The 20,191-nt window shown below is 43.2% G+C and overlaps 1 protein-coding gene across 1 annotated transcript in view; it reads right to left on the bottom strand.

The window, feature by feature from the left end:
• The window catches only part of EXOC4 (exocyst complex component 4), a 731,315-nt gene that overhangs the window by 110,563 nt on the left and 600,561 nt on the right, over window positions 1-20,191 (bottom strand). Inside the window, exon 14 of the mRNA XM_059396386.1 lies at window positions 3,409-3,587. Coding sequence (XP_059252369.1) covers window positions 3,409-3,587 — 179 coding nt within the window. The remainder of the gene's footprint in view (window positions 1-3,408; window positions 3,588-20,191) is intronic.

Genomic DNA, 20,191 nt, shown 5'->3' on the forward strand with positions numbered 1-20,191 from the left:
GTGCTAAATATGATCCTTCTCAACTTCTTTGCACTGAAACCATGTCCTGAACATAGAGGAGTTTTACAAGGTAGAGCAGGAGACAGAGACTGGGGTGTAGAAGCAGAGAAAAACAGAGTCAGAAGACAAAAAGAATCGGGGGAACCCATGAGAGAAGGTCAAGCTGGGTCAATCCAAGGCCTTTCTGGAACTGTTTCCTGAGCTCTTAGAAAAAAAATGCTCATTTTTGGTCTGGGATCAATCCTGGGGCTGCTGGTGGCCAAGGATGTTGCCATATGGAAAGTGCTTGCCTGAGATGGAAAGCAATAAAGAGAAAATACCAAGAGACAGAGGAAGGGAGACAGAAGGGCTTGGAGAGAGGAGTGTGAGCAAAAGAACACACATGTGTAAGCATGTCTGGGACAGGATGCTATCTTGTAAACCTGGATCCAGCCACACCTGAAGCCTTTGATTACCAGTTTTATGAGTCAGTGCATTATTTTTCCTTCAATGTGTCTGTTTCTTTCAATGGAAAGAATCCTAAGTAGAATAGGAATGAGGAAGAGGAGGGTGGTGGGGGATACCAGAAGAAATGGAACAGGAACCACGGATGGCAGCAGGACGAAAGCAAGAGCAGTGCCTTCGATGTAGTCAGGCGAGGAGACCCTTTTAAGTGCAAACAGACAGAGTGACATTTAGGCAAATGCTAAAAGAGACAGAAAAATTATCTTTGAAGAAATGGTCAGCTTTCACCTCTTGGACCATTGGGCATCCACGCTCAGCCACTGAATTGCAGTCCACTTCTGTGGGACATGGGATGTTCTGGGTATGTGACTGTCATGCTATAATGTTTGGAAAGACATTCTACTATGGAAATCATCTTCTGCAAATTTCCTCTAGTCCATCAACACAAATAGCTTCATCATTCTATCAAAGCCACGTATCTCCCAAATAGTTAACAGAACGGGGAGCAAGAAATAAGCCTAAAATCTTCTTTTCTGGATTCCTTCCCATCCTGCTGAGTATCCCTGAGTGCTAGATAAAAGGCTGGCATTTTCTTCATGTTACCTTGTTTCCAGATTTGGAAACACTTTTGTGGAGGTAATCACTTGGTTCGCTTTTCAAAGGAATAATAAAGAGCTTATCCCTTATTCCCTTTCTAGAGTCACACTGACACAGAGCCATCAAAGTAACCCATTACCAGAGACTTCCCTGCTTTGCTCAAATTATAAACATCAGTGGGCATCTCTCCTGGGAATTCAAAGAACAGATGAGTGTGGGTGAGCCAGGCTTGCTGTTCGAAGGATGAACCAGGTTTGCTAAATGTTTTGTTTTAGCAAAGACAACATAAGTAGTGATTACGGTTCACTTGGGTTTTGTACTGATCGTCGAAATACTGACAGTCACTTAAATCACTCACTGGGTGGAATAATCACCCTGAAAAGAACGGGGAGAGTACAACTGGTATTATAAAATGGAACTGAACACAGGAAGACGAAGTAACAACGGGTGTGGTAGAAGCGATCTTTGTCAGGATAACAGAGATGATTAAAGACAAGAATTAGATATCAAGTGTACTGGGTACTCTCGGTGACATGAACACAACAGGCAAATCATGCAATCACAAAGCTGAGCCTAACTCAGAGAACATCTCTTTTTGAGAAGAGCTTGTGTCAGGTTGCCCTGTGTGCATCAACCCAGGGTCTTTCAATAGAGCTTCTGGACCATTTTGCTTTTGCAAAACCCTTTTCAAATGGACAGAACAGAATCTGGAATGCTGAGCCCCTGGAAATAAGAGACTGCATTATGAAGCATTAGATGTTGATGGTTTGCAAACGAGAGGACCCCTTCCAGATGTCAGTAGTCAACGGACCCCAGGCAGCCCTGTATTTGTAGGGGTCAAAGGAAACTGGGAAAAGCAGCATGTGGTCCTTTTACAGAACTGTTTATTCGGCAATTAGCAAACAGGAAATGAGCTCTGACTTTGATTTTTGGTGGAGTGGGGTGGGGCTGGGAGATAAACTGGATAATTTCGGCCACTGCTTGTGACAGACTGCCTGATACTGACAGGATTACAAAGTTGAGGGCCTTTCAAGGATATCTCCAGACGCGGATCTGCTCAGACCCCACACTGTGCCCAAATTACCCTCTTCTTACAGATTCTGACACTGAATGTGTAATTTTAGCTTCAGATAAAAAGATATGTTAAATAATAAGCATAAAAATAAAATCTAAATGAAAAGTAGTATTTGAAGACGACTTCCAAGCAGAGTATATAATTTTGCTCAAAGGCTCCCTTCCTTCTGTCCCTTTCCCTACACACAACTGAGTTTCAGGAGAGCTACAGCATCAGCGAGAGGCTGGCTGGTGAGCGTCCGAGGGATTCTGAGCCTCTAGGGGGTGCGTATTTCAGGGAAGAATTGACCCTGTGAGTTTCCTCCCCACCTCCTCCATCTCCAGGCTGGAAGCCGTGGGTTAACCAAGTCATGATAATGACATGATAATAGACAATGATAATAAATAACTTACTCTGAAGTTCACAGCCCAAACAATGCAGGCTTTCTCGTTCTCATGATCTCCTAACAGTTAACTCTAATATCAAGTTCAAAGCTGATTCTGTTTCTTTCATGTTATTGCTGCTGTTTTACTTTTTTCCTGCTGTTTATTTATATATTCAAATCTGTCAGCACCTTTATTCCGTCTTCCTATCGTTTTTTCTTTGCTTCTATTTTAACGGCCTAACACATACTTCTGAACTCCTGCTTTTGATATGCCCTAAAGTATTTATTTTATCGCCAGTGAATAAAGTGTATGTGCCCTAAAGTTTTCAAACGAGTTTTCTCAGAGTCATTGCTCCTCAATAGAAAAAAGTTTCCCGTTTTTATTTCATATCCTCTGCCTGCCATTCCTTGAATTCTGTAAGTTCTCTCTCAGCTATTCCTTTTCGGGAATCACTGTTTTTCTCGGTGTCTCTATTTTCCAGCACCTTCGTCACTTCTATCATTCTCTTGTTGGACACTTTTTCATTAGCAGTTCCAGCGAAAACACGAGCCGTGTGCTCAGCTCTGGGACAGTTCTATGCCTGACAAGTGGTAAGAGGGACGAAGGCACTGTCTTCTGTTCTGGAGACACAGTGGTGCCTTTTCCCACGATTTTATGTTCCGAAGGTTTAGTACCAAGCTATGGTGAACAGGAACCCTTTTTGGCTTTCCGTGCTCCACACAGGCAAGGGGAGATTACTTCCGTTAGCAGGATCACGAAGTGAGAGGTGCAGCCTGCGCAGAGTTCTTGCACAGATCTAGCACGGACCTTCTGACAACTTGGGACACCCCTCCTACGGGGACATGTATATGCACCTGTGTTTCAAATGAAACTACCCAGTCTAGCTTCTTCCGCCATCCCCACAACCGCTGCCGTATAGGTACTTACTCTGGGACGTAGAAAGATTGGAGAAAGCTGACTTTGTTCGACCTGCTAGCCACTCCAGGCTTTCATGCATGTTGGCCAAAGCTTTGAGGTCACTGACATCACGGAGGATGTCTTGCGGAGGGATTAGCTTATCTCCCAGGTTCCCAATAAGGACTTCCGACTCCTTGCCAAAGGCTGCCCTAAGAGACAAATCAGAAACATATTTCACATATAGCATGAAAAAGAGAGGCATGGGCAATACCGTTTTAGGCAGGGTTGTCAGTATTTCATAGCATGCTATCTTTCCCAGGTTTACTGTTGTGAGAAAACTATCATATACCTGCTTACAATTGTTCCAGTAGGAGAAAGACAGTTCTTAGAAGAATAAACTTTCCCTGATGCTCGCACCTTCAACAGGAAACAGCATGGGGCCTCACCTAGACAGTGATGGTCCCTGGGGATGGCTTTGATGCCCGCTCTCTTGTGGCTTTTTCCTTGTCTCTTCTGCTATGGACACTGACCAAAAGCTTAGGGCATGAAAAATGTACATGGTTTGAAGGTTACTGTGATTAAAAAAAAAAAAACCACCAAGTTAATCAGCTAGAAAATGTTTTAAAATGCTCAAAAGCGGGGACACCTGGGTGGCTCCAGTGGGTTAAGCCTCTGCCTTCGGCTCGGGTCATGATCTCGGGGTCCTGGGATGGAGCCCCGCATCGGGCTCTCTGCTTGGCGGGGAGCCTGCTTCCCACCCCCCGCTCTCTGCCTGCCTCTCTGCCTGCTTGTGATCTCTCTCTCTGTCAAATAAATAAAATCTTAAAAAAAAAAAAATGGTCAAAAGCAAAGAGGGTCTAGTCTTTTTAAGAGAGCAGATTATAGTTGAGATGGATGAGAAAACTCCTTCACTCGCTCCCTGACTTGTTGTAAAAGGGATCCGAAGCCAAGTACAAGGCCTTAAGGTATGTACTATTAGAAAAGAGAGACGAATAAAAACCAGTGCTGGATCCTTTCACTGACTGGAAAAGTGAAGCTGGATGGTCTGCACACAAAATCCCACATGCTCATGATATCTGGTGGGGGGAGGCTGAAAAATGAAGTTCTGTGGGGTCACAGGAGGAGGGATTTGGGAGGGCCCCTGGAGACCATGCGGTGCCGCCACAGCACGGAGGCAGAAACGGAGGCTCAGAAGGTGAACCGTTGTGCCCACATAACACGCGAGTGGCAGAGCTGGGACTCTGTCTAATTCCCGCAGCGCCCTTCCTTTCAGAAATACAGAGGGCTGAAATGACAGAAGACGACTGAGGCTGCTAGGGAGAAAAATCTTGTCTTTTAGGGACGCAGAGCCGCTGCCAGTGAAGGTTGGAACAGGCACCTGGAGAGTTCTCTCTGAAAGTCCCAAAGCTTTTTAAAACTCGGAACACCTTAAGTGAGCAGAAAACAAAGGCTTTATTTTGAGGAGCAGGAACCGAATTACGTTTCAAGCCAGAGGTGAGGAGTAACAGGTGACAAAGTCAGGACAATGCTTCATCGCTGGAGCCCAGCACCAAAGCAGACGTTCCACATGCAAAGAAACAACGGCTGTGAATTAAAAACGTATTAAAAAATGTGTGTGCTACCGAGTAGTGAGTCCCCATGAGGCTTCTTATTTCAACGCAGGGTTCCAGTTTTTTTAAGGACAAGTAGTCCTCGAGTGACTGAGTTGGGTAAGCTGTGGTCATGGAGGCAACAGAGACTCCGCCCAGGAACCGAAAGAGCACATATGAACTTGACTCAGCGGTCTAGTGAAAGGTCTTGGGGCAGATTCCTAAAGTCTGCATCTCTAGCCAATTTCAGAAAGCTGCTTTCTTTGAGTACTAAGAGTTAGAGCACAGGCTTCTAAGTCACCCAAACCTGGTGCTGAATCCTAACTCCGCCATTTACTGCGGGAGGGACGGGGCTTCGCGTCTCTGATCCTTGTTAGCTGGGGGTGAGGGTGCTGACCTTGGACGAAGTAATATAAACATCAGAGGGGACTTCAGAAACCTTTACTGGGACAATTTCAGTAATTCCAAAAGTAGAGAGAACAGTAGGATAATCTCCCACGGATCAGTCTTTTTTCTCCACACCCCACCCCTTTTGGCGGATTTTGAAACAATCATTCAGGTGATGTGAGGTGCGTGACCCAGTGCATGGAACTTGGTGAAAGTCAACAAGCTGTAGTTATTATCACTCTACAGGCTGTTGAAATGGCTGGTTTATTTGGCGTCAACCCAGGGTAATGCTACGATGAATGAATGAAAATAGACAAGTGATCGGAAGTAAGTCAATTCGATCTCAAGGGCTAGTTTTATAAATGGAACCTCGTAGCATCACAGCAAATGTCACCATGTCTCGGAGCCTGGATTTCCGAGAATCTTCAAGGGGTAAATTACTCTGATGGAAACCACTAGTTGCCTGCCCAGTATCCATCATCCCGTGCCTTCTTAGGCAAAGGACGCTGGGATTGTTGGGGTCAGCCATGTGTTCAACTTTAAAACAAAACAAAACAAAACAAAATAAATCCCCTGCTCAATTTCCCAGCCCTTCTTGCAGAAGCGGTGGTCAATGAGCTATAAACCAAAATCAGTAAGTGGGTTTCCAAGAAAGCCCTTTTGAGCAATCTCGGCTGGCAGGGACCTCTTGTGCCCCCTGCCTTTCTGGAATGCAGTTACGGCAGATGAAGCTGCAATAGTGCTTCTTCGAACATCAGATGACCTTGAGTATGAGAACAGTGCTGAAAATAATGGAGCCAAAGATTAGGAGGGCATGCGGGCCCCGACGCCACCACAGAGCTGCAGTGCAGGCCCAGACAATGCGCTTCTGGGCTTTGTGTCACCGGAGGGACAATAAAACCCTATTTGTTTCGGCCACTGCGATTCCAAGTTCCTGCCACTAGCAGCTAAATGCAATTTCTAACTGACACAATGATTGAATTAGCATAAATGATGTCAACCTCGGAAAACTTTCCCTGAATTTAGATATCCCTAAAATCAAGTTACCGGGAAAAGCAAAACAATGTCTCCTCCCTGATTTGGGCCTGGCAGACAGTTCTAGCATCTTCTCTGTGGCTGTCATTCAGTCAAGCTGTAAATATTTAGTTTTCTTAATCTGTCCTTATATATCAACTCTCTCAGCCCCTTAATCATCTTTGATAGATATAACACAAAAAATGCCTCCAAGCCGGGTGGTTAAAAGGCAACAGGGGAGGCAAACAGCTTTGAAAAACAGGCTCGGAGGCATTTTTATGCGTGTAGGTGTAACCCTGGGTGGAATGTGACAATCAAGACAAATGTATTTATGTAGAAGTCTAATCTGCTTGTGGGGGGATCTCTGGGCCTTGGGCATGTCTGTGGTGTGCTTCCTGCCCTGGGTGCCTATCCCATTTCCCTTTGGCTCACTCAGATTTGCTTAACCTCCTCCGACGGGAGAGCAACAGACTGAGAAAAATACAAACTGCCTCATGTGGAATACACAGGACACATCTCATTTGACAGGAATCCATAATCATCCCCTAACAACCTGGAGAGAGCACGGAAGCCATGACATCGGGAATAAATGATTGACAGTTATAACCACTTCACACACACAAATCATTCCTTGGAGGATTTGTGTGTGTCAAAGAGCTTGGTGGATGGTTTTTATGTGTTACAATAACCTTAAGGGGATGGCTTTAGCTGCTTGACTACAGATATTTTCTCTAAACCTTCTAATTTCTTAAATAAATTATGGTATATCCACACTATGGAAAACTACGCAGGCATTAGAAATTATATAGTAGAAAACACTTGATACCATAGAAAAATGTTGGCTATGGCTTACTTTTAGCTACGATCCCCAGCTGAGTAAAATAAGCTGTTATATAACTATATGTACTGTAGGATATTTTAAAAAAAAGATTATATGTCTATCTAAACTAAAAAAGGCCGGATGTCTACATATCCAAATGCTAACTGTGTAACCGGATCGTGCTTGGAGCTTTTTTGTATTTTCCACATTTTCTTCAAAGAGCATGTTTACTTTTTAATTAAAAACAAAACTTGGAAACCCTACCACAAATGAGAAAATGTTTCGAAGGGACACATCAAGAATTTTAGCACGGAAAATAGGAGGATGTAGATGTTACAGTTACTTCAGCCACCCGGGGAGGCACTGGGTGGTTGGCTGGTTCAGACCGAGGCTCCAGGCTTGCTCAGGACGTCGTCACTGTCTGACATAGAGGATCTCACTTCCAGAACAACGACGGCCCAGCATCTGGGCCAATACTGTTTCTCTTTCTAGATCTGAATTTCTACATACTCCTCACCTTCTGCTGCTTCTGCGAGCCCATTAATGAAGGAAGACATTACAGATATTTGGCTGACGTGGGCAGCAGAATCATCGTTACCCTGAGAAAGAGGAGTAACAGAAATCCAGATGGGACAGGCACTCAGTCATGGCCCACAGGTCATCCGACAGAGCCGGGAACAGGAACCGGAACTCAAAACTTGTGTGGGCCAGCTACCAAGACCCGCGCGAGGAGCCCCCTTCGCCAGCGGTAGGCCAACATGCTCACGTAGATGCCTATAAAAAACTACAGAAGTGTCAAACCTGTGAAGCTTAATTTTAGCACACAATTATAATCTTTAAGGAGCTTGATCTGACAAGAATTCATTTAAGAGATTTTTGCCAAGAGTGTAAAACCCGTTTAATTTAATTTTACCACACGATTATAATCTTGAAGGAGGTCTATCCGACAAGAATTCATTTAAGAGAATTTTGCCAAAGATGCTGAAAATTGTCTCCATTTAGTCTTTAAATGGTTCTGTTATCGGCTGAAATCTTAGAAAGGCCAAAAAAAAAAAAAAAAATCTGCATCTTCAGCAGACTAAATGCACTTAGGAAAGAAACATCACAAATAATTTGTTTCAGAATGACTGATCTGCAGATCTGGGCTCTGTTTGGTCCCATGCCATGTATACCCACATTCCCCTGCTTTCCCCTCAAATCTCCCCCAGTCTCCCCCGTGGCTTCCTATCGCCCAGTAGCCTAGGAAACCTGCCGGAGCGCACTCCCCTCTGATGTGGGACCAAGCACGGAAGAGCAAGGACCAGTTCAAAGAGCGAACCGGACTCCCACAGGCTTCTTCCCTCTCAGAAGGGGCAGTATTGTACCCACTGCTGTCACAGCCACTTAAGAGAACCGCTTGCCTGTGTCCACTAGCACCACTGTCAGATTTCCCCAAGGTCTTATTGACAATCCTGCTATCCTATTCAACAGTATTTCTGGCCACGAAATTTCTTTTACAGGAAAAGAAGCGTAAGGCAGGGCTGATGTTCCCGGAATGCCCTTCTTGTTGCTTAGGCCATCCGCCCGCAAGGAGCTGGCCTGACAGAGAGGTGCGATGGCCCCTGCAGGGTTCAGCTAAGGGTCCAGTTGGAAGCTAACACTTACCAGGCTGGAGTGCTGGAGGGCTTGACTCAGGACTCCAGCCCCTTCCCCCCAAACACCCCCAACCCTTGCCACCATAATAAGAAAATACAGGCCTGGGAAGTTAGGAATAAAAGCAGGAATGGCCCTTCCTCTCATGATTATAAACAGTTACAGAGGTTCAACTCTTGCCCCCTTCCCCAACTTGGGGCTAGGTGGGTTTTCAGGTATTTGGGAAGGAATGTCTCCGTGGGCAGCTGCAACAATGACCCCATTAAAACTGGTAGCCAAAGAGTGGCACCTGGGTGGCTCAGTAAGTTGGGCGACTGCCTTTAGCTCAGGTCATGATCCCAGGGTCCTGAGCCCCATGTTGGGCTCCCTACTCAGCAGGGAGCCTCCTTCTCCCTCTCCCACTCCCCCTGCTTGTGCTCTCTCTCTCTCTTTCTGTGTCAAATAAATAAAGATCTTAAACCAACAACAACAACAAAAAACTGGTAGCAGAGACTGGCCATCTGGCCTTTTGGCCTTCTCACCACTGAACAAACAGGCCGAGAGGGCCAACTGTGATGCCAAGGGGTAAGTCTGTGACTTCTACACTATAAGCGCAGGCAGACCACGTCAGATTCACTGGGATCCATCTTAGCGTTTCTACGTCCATGGTGAAATTAAGGGGAAACCCAGGGCAACCTGATAAAGACAGGAATGCTAAGAACTCAGCTCTTCTAGGAACAAAGGCTTATTAGTTTAACACATACAGGTGGTGACCTTTGTCGAGCTGAGGTGGCAGCAGAGGCCAAGAGCGCACAGCGGGACGGGCGGGTAGAAGGAGGAGGGAAGAAACAGCTCCTGCTGCCTGGGAACCGCTTGGCGTATCTGTGCATACATCAACCAACGGTTTCTTTTTGTTTTCCACTTTCCTTACTTGTTTTTATTTGTAGTAAAATCTACATAACATAGAACTGATCATTTTCACCATTTTTAAGTATACGGTTCCACGGCGTTAAGTATGTTCACAACGTGTGACCATCATCACTATCTTTTCTAGATCTTTTCCATCAACCCAAACAGAAACTCTGTGCCTATTAAACGGTAACTTTCCCTACACCCCCCTCCCCACCAAGTCCCTGGCAACCCTTATTCGAGTCTGTGTTTAGGAATGTGTCTATTACATCTCACAGACATGGAATCATACCATAGGTGTCCTTCTCTGTCTGGCTTATTAACAGGTTTTCAAGGTTTATCCATGGTGTAGTATCAGAGACTCGTTCCTTTTTTTAAGGCTGAATAATATTTTGTTGTTATGTTCATACCACATATTGTTTCTCCACTAATGGCTGATGGGCAGGCTGGTTGTCAATAATGCTTCCATGCGCACTGGGGTACTAGTATCTATGCCTCTGCTTTTGATTCCTTTGCGTACATATGGAGAGATGGAATTGCCCGGTCCTACGGTAACTCTGTGTTTCTCTCTCTAAGGAACTACCAAACCGTTTTCCACAGTGGCTGCACCATTTTACATTTCCACCAGCAATGCACAGGGGGTCCAATTATTCCGCATCCTTGCCAAAATTTGCTATTTGCTGGCTTTAAAATTTCCAATTAATTTTTAAATAGTAGCCATCCTAATGGTTTTGAGGTGGTTTTTACCCCACTGTTTTATATGAGGAGCTGGTAGTGATCAACTTCCCAATTTTTTTTTCTTCTTCGTCTTTCTTTCTTTCTTTCTTTCTTTTTTTTTAAGAGATGCAGAGAGGGAGTGGGAGAAAGAAAGAGGGGGGGGGAGCTTAAGCAGGCTCCACACCCAGTGTAGAGACTGACTCAGGGCTCAGTTTCACAACTCTAAGATCACGACCTGAGCCAAAATCAAGAATCAGGAGCTTAACCAACCAAGCCACTCAGAGGCCCCAACTTTCCACGTTCATTCAGAGGTCACCAGATATGAGGAGTCACATCTGAGACAGGACCACGGAGGATAGTGGCAATCCTAGACTTGAGATGAATACAATGAGTGATGAGCCAGGGTCCCCCTTATTGGGGAGACAGGGAGGGAAGCCTTTATCTGATGAACAGCAGATATCAGGCAGAAGTATAAAGTTCTAAAATACGGGCATAAGGGTGAGAATGGATACAGAGCAACACAAGGGGTAAGACTAAAACTCCTGGGCCTCTTTGCTTTAAGATCCATTCCTCATCTTTCCTTTGCTCTGATCTGTACTGGGGCGAGGCAGGGGCTGACCCTTGCAGCCTGCTTTCCAGGCTCCCAGCTGGGTACGGACACTGGGAGGCCCTCGGCCGGAGCGACATTGAAGGGCAAAGGGAGAGGAGAAGGCAGGGCATTCATCCCCTGCCCTCTCTGCCTTCTGGGTCATGTCTCCAGCAACAGATGCACCTTCTTGGCTCCAGCTCCTACCCAGCTGTGGTCTACAACATTCCTCTGTCCTTTGGCATTCCAGCTAAAGGGAGTGAGCGGCTTCTTGCTCTTGTTAACCTGTGGGTTATCTGAATGTTCCTGTTCCATAGGCCCTCATTAGAATGTATAACCAAGTCCTTACATTAAATTCTCTCGGAGGTAAATACTTGACATCATTTCTATTTTCCATGTTAGACCTTGACTTACATGTTAGATCTAATGACGACGTCTGGTCATATTCACTGCTATTGGGGACTGAGTCAATTATTTGGCATGGGAATTAATTAGTCCTGTTGTGTAAGCAGACAAACTGAGACATGTTAAGGTGACCGGTAGACATCACTTAGCCATTATCTGTCAGAGCCTAAACTGATGAAGGTTATAAAAAGGTCAGGTCACCTACCTAGATTCCTAATAATACCGACTGATTCTATTGAGATGTGACAATGACACATCCATTTATCACTTCTGCTTTCTACAACTGCTCCATCTTCAACCTTTCAAAACTTAATTCATCTGTGTCAAAAATAATGGGGGTAGCACGCATTCTGATGGGTTCCTTAATCAGGTTTTCAAAAATGTTTTTCTAAAATGATCTTGGCTAAATCCTCATAAATAAGAATAAAACAGCCCAGTTATCTTGATTACAATATTATTTCTTTCCTCCTAGAAACTGCTAAAACTCATCCCCAAGTCTATCCTTCACTCATTTTCACGCGTGTGCATTTCATCACACACTCTCATGGGAACAGCTATTTTTCACATTTAATAAGTAATTGCTCCTCTTTAGAAATTTGTCTCTGTCTGTAATCACAATCAAGGATTTTTTTCAGTTGCTTTCTTTGCCTACCGTCCCTCCGCCATGTAAAAACTTGCATTGCTCCGGCCTGGCTGGATGGCGCGGAGCCGTCCACAGCTCTGTGCAGGGACAGACTGGGAATGAGTCCCAGAAGGGTCCGAGGGTGTTCTCTGTGATCACGGTGAATAGATAAAATATCAGCAATTTCTCAGCCCCGGGGTCCTGCTTGGGGCTTAGAACAATATTAGTTTATTGTTCTTTTTCGCCTGGTTGCAGTGAAATTGTAGTTTCTGGGTTTCTCACAGAAGACAGCCAGAAAAATTAATCAAGACCATCAAGGGGGTGGGGGTTTGACCACCAGCTCTTTCTCTTGTTTCTTTAAATCAGCTCACTCACCAGGACAGGAACAAAATGCTGGATGCGTGGATTTATGATATTCTGGTCCTGAGGGGGAAGTTGGTGTTAGTATAAACCAGTGGTTCTTGTTCTGGCTATACATTAAAAGCTGAACTAGAAAAGTGTAAACAAAATTCCCTATGCCAAATTCCATCTGTAAAAACTGATTTATTAGTCATGGGTGGGGCTCAGGCATGGGCATTTTTAAAAATAATGGCTTTACTGGGATATATTTCTAATGTCATAAAATTTGCCCATTTAATATGTGCAACTCAAAAGTATTAATCACAGTTATGTCGTTATATATCATCACAGTTAATGGGACCATACCATAATTTAGAGCATTTTCGTTACCACAAAAAGAAACCCTGTACCCATTAGACTTCATCCTTATTCCTGACCCTTGCCCTCCAGCCCTAAGTAAACGCTCATCTACTTTCTGCCTCTATAGAGACAGACATTCATGTGATTTATACTCATATAAATGGAATCACACTATATGTCCTCTTTTGTGACTGGTTTCTTCATCTATGTCCAAGCCTATCATAGTACTTCCTTTTCTTTTTATTACCAAATAATATTCCATTGTATGGATATACCATATTTTGTTTGCACATTTATTGGCTGATGGACATTAGGGTTGGTTTCCATTTCTAGGCTATTACGAGTTTTTGCTGCTATGACCTTTCATGTATAAATCTTTGTGTGGTTATATGTTTTCATTTCTCTTGGAGATATATACTTAGAAGTGCAACTGGTGGGTCACAGGGTAACTATCTATAACCTTTCAAAAAAAAATGCCATATTGTTTTCCGAAGTGGCTGCACCATCTTCCATTTCCCACTAGCATATGTGGGTTCTCATTTCTCTACATCCTTGCCAACTCTTGCTATTATCTCTCCTTTTGAAAATTCCAGTCATTTTAGTGGACATGAAGAAATACATACATATACATACACATACACATATACATATATATATTTTAGAGAGAGATGTGTGCCCAAGCAGTGGGGGGAGGGGCAGAGAAAGAAGAAGAGAGAGAATCTTTTTTTTTTTTTTTAAGATTCACTTATTTATTTGACAGAGATCACAAGTAGGCAGAGAGGCAGGCAGAGAGAGAGGAGGAAGCAGGCTCCCCACTTAGTAGAGAGCCCGATGCGGGGCTCGATCCCAGGACCCTAGGATCATGACCCGAACTGAAGGCAGAGGCTTGAGCCCCACCCAGGTGCCCTGAAGAGAGAGAATCTTAAGCAGACTCCCTGCCAAGCGCAGAGCCTCACATGGAGCTCCATCTCACAACCCATGAGATCAAGACCTGAGCTGAAATCAAGAGTGGGACGCTTAACCGACTGTACCATCCAGGTGCCCCGAGGAAGTATATATCTCATTGTGGTTTTGATTTTCATTTCCTTGATGGCTAATTATATTTAGCTTCTTTTCAAGTGTTTATTGACCGTTTTATGTCTTCTATAGAGAAATGTCATTTCTGATGCTTTGTTCATTTTTTAATTGGGTTATTTGTCTTGTTATTATTGAGTCATCCATTCTTTACTGGATATATACTAAGGATCTGTGCCGTTAGCTGGGCTCTGTCCTAGATCCTGTGGTGGGGGCAAAAGCCCCTAGGATGATTTCCTAGTCCACTAATATGCCATAGCCCAGAGTTTGAAAAGCATGGTGTTAAAGTCTGCCTACCTCTATAAACGTGTTCCTTGGCTGGGTGTCCCAAAGATGGCAGACGTTGACCAAGCATTTTATAGAGAAACTAAAACACACAGAGGAAGATGTGAGCATTCGCTCACTGTAGCAAAGGTGGGAACAGAGCCAGTTCCTGTCCTTAGTTTACTAATCAGGGCCAAGCCACCACTGTCCCTCACAAGTCACAGGAACTTTAGGATTTCACTTTGCCCAGGGATTCCATAGCCCTCAGTCCTGCTGCCTCAAGATATACAAAAGCTGCTTCTTATCAAGGAGTTAGACTTTCTTGAGCACTCCACTCTCAAGTACTGCTAAAAGGGGGAGACATACACACATCTGTCAAATCTGAGTGGAGTCCCTTCATAATAACAGGCACCCTTCTACTTTGTAAAACCTGTCTAATCACAGGAGTCCTTAAATTGGAGAACCTTCTCTGGCTGTGGTTGGGGAGAGAGATGTGATGATGGAAGAAGGTCAAAGAGTCCTTTGAAGGTGGAGGAAAGAGACCAAGAAATGAGGGCAGCCTCTAAAAGCTGGAAATGGCAAGGAAATGGAGCCTTCCTTAGAACCTCCAGAAAGGAGTGCAATCCTGCTGACACCTCGGTTGTAGCTCATTCGGACCCAGGTCAGACTTCGAACCTTTAGAACTGTAAGAAAATGAGTCTGTGTTGTTTTCAGCCACTAAGTCTCTGATAATCTGCTATGGGAGCAATGAAAAAAAAGAACCCGAAAATATGTGGTAATGATGTGCTCATGGAGAATGCCCTTATTGTTGACAGATGAATGCTCATATGTTTAAGGATGAAAGGTCACCATGTTGGTAGCCTACTTTTAGATGGTCTGGCAAGAGACAAGTTAAGTGCATTTATTTGGTGAGAACAGAGTGGATATGGCAAGATGCTAACAGTCAGTAAATCTAAGTCAAAGCCTACAAGCATTCACTGGATGGTTATTTCAATTTTTCTGTGAATTTATCATTGAAAAAAAGTTTAAGTTAAAAAAAAAAAAAGAAGTGAGGAAGAGATGGATAATTGTTGTGCTTTTCAAAATCACTGCCCAAAACACTTCCTAGGATAGCAGTCTCCCAGGAATCACTCTTGAAGTTTCTTCCCAGTGCATTGAGTTTCTGAGAATGAAGGCTTCGTACAGGGTATAACGTAACACGTATGATGAGACTTTAATGTGCCAAATTAAAAACTTGAACAATATTACAAAAGCAATCAGAACTCTCACAAACTGTCTTTGCCATTCTTATTTCAGATCTGAAGAGATAAAATTTAGAATGACAGCCACTTATGTTTTGACATGTTTAATCCGTGCAGGCATAAATGCATAATTTCTTCTGTCAGTCCATCTTTCTGTCCTTGTATATGAATTTTGGAATAGTTTATGTGTTGTATTCTTATGGGTGAGAAAAACTATTATTCTCAAATAACTTTCTTCTCAAAGAAGAGGGTTTGGAGCCACCAAGGTGACGGCAGGGCAAAGGCACCATTCTGCTAAAGGCAATTTCACTTCTACGTGAGTTCCCTGTCTAAAAGACAGACACTAAAGGATCACTTTTTTCATCATGAAGCCCATAGAGGCTGGGCTGGTAGCAAAACACTAGGGTTCAAATAGTCTCCAATTAGAGGCTAAGATTCTAATCACAGGTCACTAGAAGTGACTGGGTGATAGGTCCAAATACACAACGGGAGATTCATTATGTAAAAACACAACACAACTATGGAAAGAACCTAGATGTCCATCAACAGATGAATGGATAAAGAAGATGTGGTATATATACACAATGGAATACTGTGCAGCCATCAAAAGAAACGAAATCTTGCCATTTGCGACAACGTGGATGGAACTAGAGCGTATCATGCTTAGCGAAATAAGTCAAGCGGAGAAAGACAACTATCACATGATGTCCCTGATATGAGGAAGTGGTGATGCAACATGGCGGCTTAAGGGGGTAGGAGAAGAATAAATGAAACAAGATGGGATTGGGAGGGAGACAAACCATAAGTGACTTTTAATCTCACAAAACAAACTGAGGGTTGCTGGGGGGAAGGGGGTTGGGAGAAGGGGGGTGGGATTATGGACATTGGGGAGGTTATGTGCTTTGGTGAGTGCTGTGAAGTGTGTAAACCTGGCGATTCACAGACCTGAACCCCTGGGGATAAAAATATATTATATGTTTATAACAAATAAAAAATTAAAAATTAAAAAAAACACACAACACAACACAACAAACCTCTGTTCCTATTTGATTTGGAACTGCATAAGTCATATGACAATTCCTTAAATTTTTTCTGTAATTATACTTTCATCATTTATCTTCTCCAGCAGCATGACATTTCTTCTTTTGCCTGTATTACTAACAATATATTCTATACATTAAACAGTTAGCTTTTTAAAATTTCTGGCTCCTTTCCAGTCACTAATGTAAAATTATGACTCAGACTGTAGGCAAACAGCTAAGTATTTTCACCCCGTTATGGACTGAAGTGTATTCCCTACTCCTGAAATTCATGTGGTGAGGTCCTAAACCCCAAAGTGATGATATTTAGAGGTGGGATGTTTGGGAGGTAATTAAGTTATGAAAATGGAGCCCTCGTGATGGGTTAATACCCTTATACGGAGAGACATGAGAGAGATCTCTCCTTCTCTCTCCGATGTGTGAGGGTATACCAAGATAACGGGCCTTTGCAAGCCAGGAGGAGAGCTCTTATCAGAAACTGAACTGGCCGACACCTTGGTCTTGGACTTCCCAGCTTCTATGACCGCAAGAAAGAAAGTTCTGGTGTTTAAGACACCCAATCAATCTATAGTGTTTTGTTATGGCAGCGTGAGCTGACTAAGACATACCCAATACTCAGAGACTCATTCTATGCTATCTTTTCTCTTCTTTAACTCCATTACTGTATCAAGTAGTACATGAATACAGACATACATTCATGCAACAAGCATTTCCTGAGCAACCACTATGTGGCTCATACGAGGTCTGGCATTCAATATCCAAATTCTAGAGCAATGATACTAGGTAAGTACTCTGGTCATTAATCCTATGCTTTTGATATCAGGTGTCAAATCCTACTTTAATTGGGACTTGATTTCAAAAGCCTTTAAGGCACCCTATGCTTTTATGACAATATTTTTCTGGAAAACAATAGTTATGAAGAATTGACCAAATTTTCTTGTAAGATCAGCTTAATAATTCAAGGTTGTGATTCAGAGATATCAAATGAATAATGAATGTTTGCAAAAAATATGCCATAAATGTAATCATACTAAAACCAGAACCCTGAGTAGAGCCAAAAGATAGTAAAATTATACTAAAAATTCTACAAAATGGACAGAATGTACTAGGTATATGATTACAAAAGGGCTCCATCTACTCTAAAACGTAAACACACAACATGAAAATACAACTCTGCTGGACATTAAACATGACCTAATGTAGTAGACATTATTGTGCACACACATATACATATACACACACACACAGCATGTAAGTTCTAGAATTAATGACTGTCATTTAAAGAGGAGGGGCAGAGGTGTGGAGAAGGGGAGCTGGCTAAAGACAGCTTTAGCCTAGGAGCAGGGTGAGGCAGAAGCCCAAATCTCAGTCTTAGGGTTTTCTCCACATTTTTTACCCCCTTTTTGGAACCAAGCAGATTAGTACACTGATGTATCAGTGAGTAAGGAGAGAAGAATTCCACGGAAATGGATACTAGGTTGGGGCACCTGGGTGGCTCAATCTATTAAGTGACTGGCTCTTGATGTTGGCTCAGGTCATGATCTCAGGGTCCGAGATTGAGACCTGTGTTGGGCTCTGCACTCAGCAGGAAGACTGCTTGAGATTCTCTCTTTCTCTTTCCTTCTACCTCTGCTCCTCCCCTGCTCTCAACTCACTCTCTCTCAAATAAATAAATCTTAAAAGAGAGAGAGAGAAATTGATACTAGGTTACAATAAGCAAAGAGCTAATTGTAAACAGCACATTATTTTCAGGCTGATGGCACCTGCTCCGAGTTTTCATAAAGAATCCACTTGGAATAAAATTGCATTGAAGTGCTTTGATAGCGCAGAACATGCTTTGTTCAGCTAAGCCACTAAGTAAGCCTGGCTAACTAAGTTTTCTTTGTAGGATGTTGTCACTCAATTGTTGTCACTGGATATTAACAATAAGGCACACGCTTTTCCTATAGGTGCTAGGACTTCTAAGGTATACAGTTTTTCTGCCGGGAGCAACTGTAAGTTACGTATTTATACAAACAGCAATAGTTTTCCATAAAGAACATTTATTAAGCTTCAAAATAGATGATCACATGTAAGATTAAAATAACCAATAATCATAAATTGAACACATACTCTGGTTTTTCAACTACCGAGAATGATTGTAGATTTAAAAGTCAAAATTCATGTATCATTGAGCCTCCACACCTGAGTATTCCAGCTCACTGATCATTCTGGTTACTTCTCAAATTACCATACAATCTCCTTTTGAATAAATTAAATCTACTCAGGGCAGAGACACTAAACACCTGATCTTAAGCAAAGGCAATGACTCCCAAACTAAACAAGGAAGGGGTCTGTCTTCAAGGTAGCTTTCTTGGAACAGAGAAGGAGAAGGAACTGAGGAATGGGAGGGGTGTAGGGGATATATGGAAGTCCAAGAAAGAGATGGGGACCTCTGGGACTAACTGAGATAATTCAGAGAAGAGTAAATGCTTTGCATCAAATGGGCAGAAAAGTGAAGATGGCTTCAGATTAAGATTTTTTTGCAGGGGTAAACATAAATGTTAGAATGACGATGTATTTGTAGAAAGTTAGTGAACAGGCAGTGAATAGTACCATGGTTTGAGGATATGTGGAATTTTTTTTTTTTTTAGGCAAACAAAAACTTAAAGCCTAAGTAATAATTACTCATAGTTAAGTAACTTATAATGCTCAGCAGTGATTCCCCTGTCCAGCACCTACCCACCCTTAGTCTTGTGCCCGTGAAGAAAGCACCTATAGCTTACAAAAACCAACTATTTCTGTTCCAAGTTCTTCCAGTGGTTACATCCACGTGGAAAATTGCTACTTGTTGATGTGTTAATTTTAGATATTTTGATTCTGACTGCCCGTCTTCCCCCTCCCCCATTATATCCAGTTCCCCTTCTTAATGTAGTTACATGATTATGTTTAGTTAATCTATTGGCCTCTTGGATTTTTATCCATGTCTTTACCTCTATCAGACTCCCCACACGACAGATTGCTTATTTAACTACCCTTCTAGTCTCTGAGCCCCTAAGGCAGGAGGGAAGCAGGGAGGGGTGCAGAGCCGGAGAGAGTTTTGGGGAGGAAATGCTGGAAAGGCATCTGATACCTGAGCTGAATCTTTTTTTTTTTTTTTAATTTTTTTCAGCATAACAGAATTCATTGTTTATGCACCACACCCAGTGCTCCATGCAATACGTGCCCTCCAGAATACCCACCACCAGGTTTACCCAACCCTCCACCCACTCCCCTCCAAAACTCTGTTTGTTTCTCAGGGTCCACAGTTTCTCCCTCCAATTTCCCCCAACTCACTTCTTCTCTCCATCTCTCCATGTCCTCAGTGTTATTCCTTATGCTCCACAAATAAATGAAACCATACAACAACTGACTCTCTGCTTGACTTATTTCACTCAGCATAATCTCTCCCAGTCCCGTCCATGTTGCTACAAAAGTTGGGTATTCATCCTTTCTGATGGAGGCACAATACTCCATAGTGTATATGGACCACATCTTCCTTATCCATTCGTCCGTTGAAGGGCATCTTAGTTCTTCCCACAGTTTGGCGACCGGGGCCATTGCTGCTATAAACATTGGGGTACAGATGGCTCTTCTTTTCACTGCATACATCTACCTGAGCTGAATCTTGCAAGCAGAACAGGACAAGGCAGAAGGAGGCAGGGGTCGGATGAGCAGAGGACATTCCAGGAAGAGCAATGGGCACGGCAAACACAAAGAGGGAGGAAAGAGCACGGTAGATGGAGAACTGGAAAAAGTTCAGTATGGAAAAAAAGAGGCGGGTGAGAAGGTGAGCGGTTCATCTTCTGGAAGGATG

Source organism: Mustela nigripes, chromosome 4 (genome assembly GCF_022355385.1).
Source record: "Mustela nigripes isolate SB6536 chromosome 4, MUSNIG.SB6536, whole genome shotgun sequence".
In the NCBI taxonomy this organism is placed as follows: domain Eukaryota; kingdom Metazoa; phylum Chordata; class Mammalia; order Carnivora; family Mustelidae; genus Mustela; species Mustela nigripes.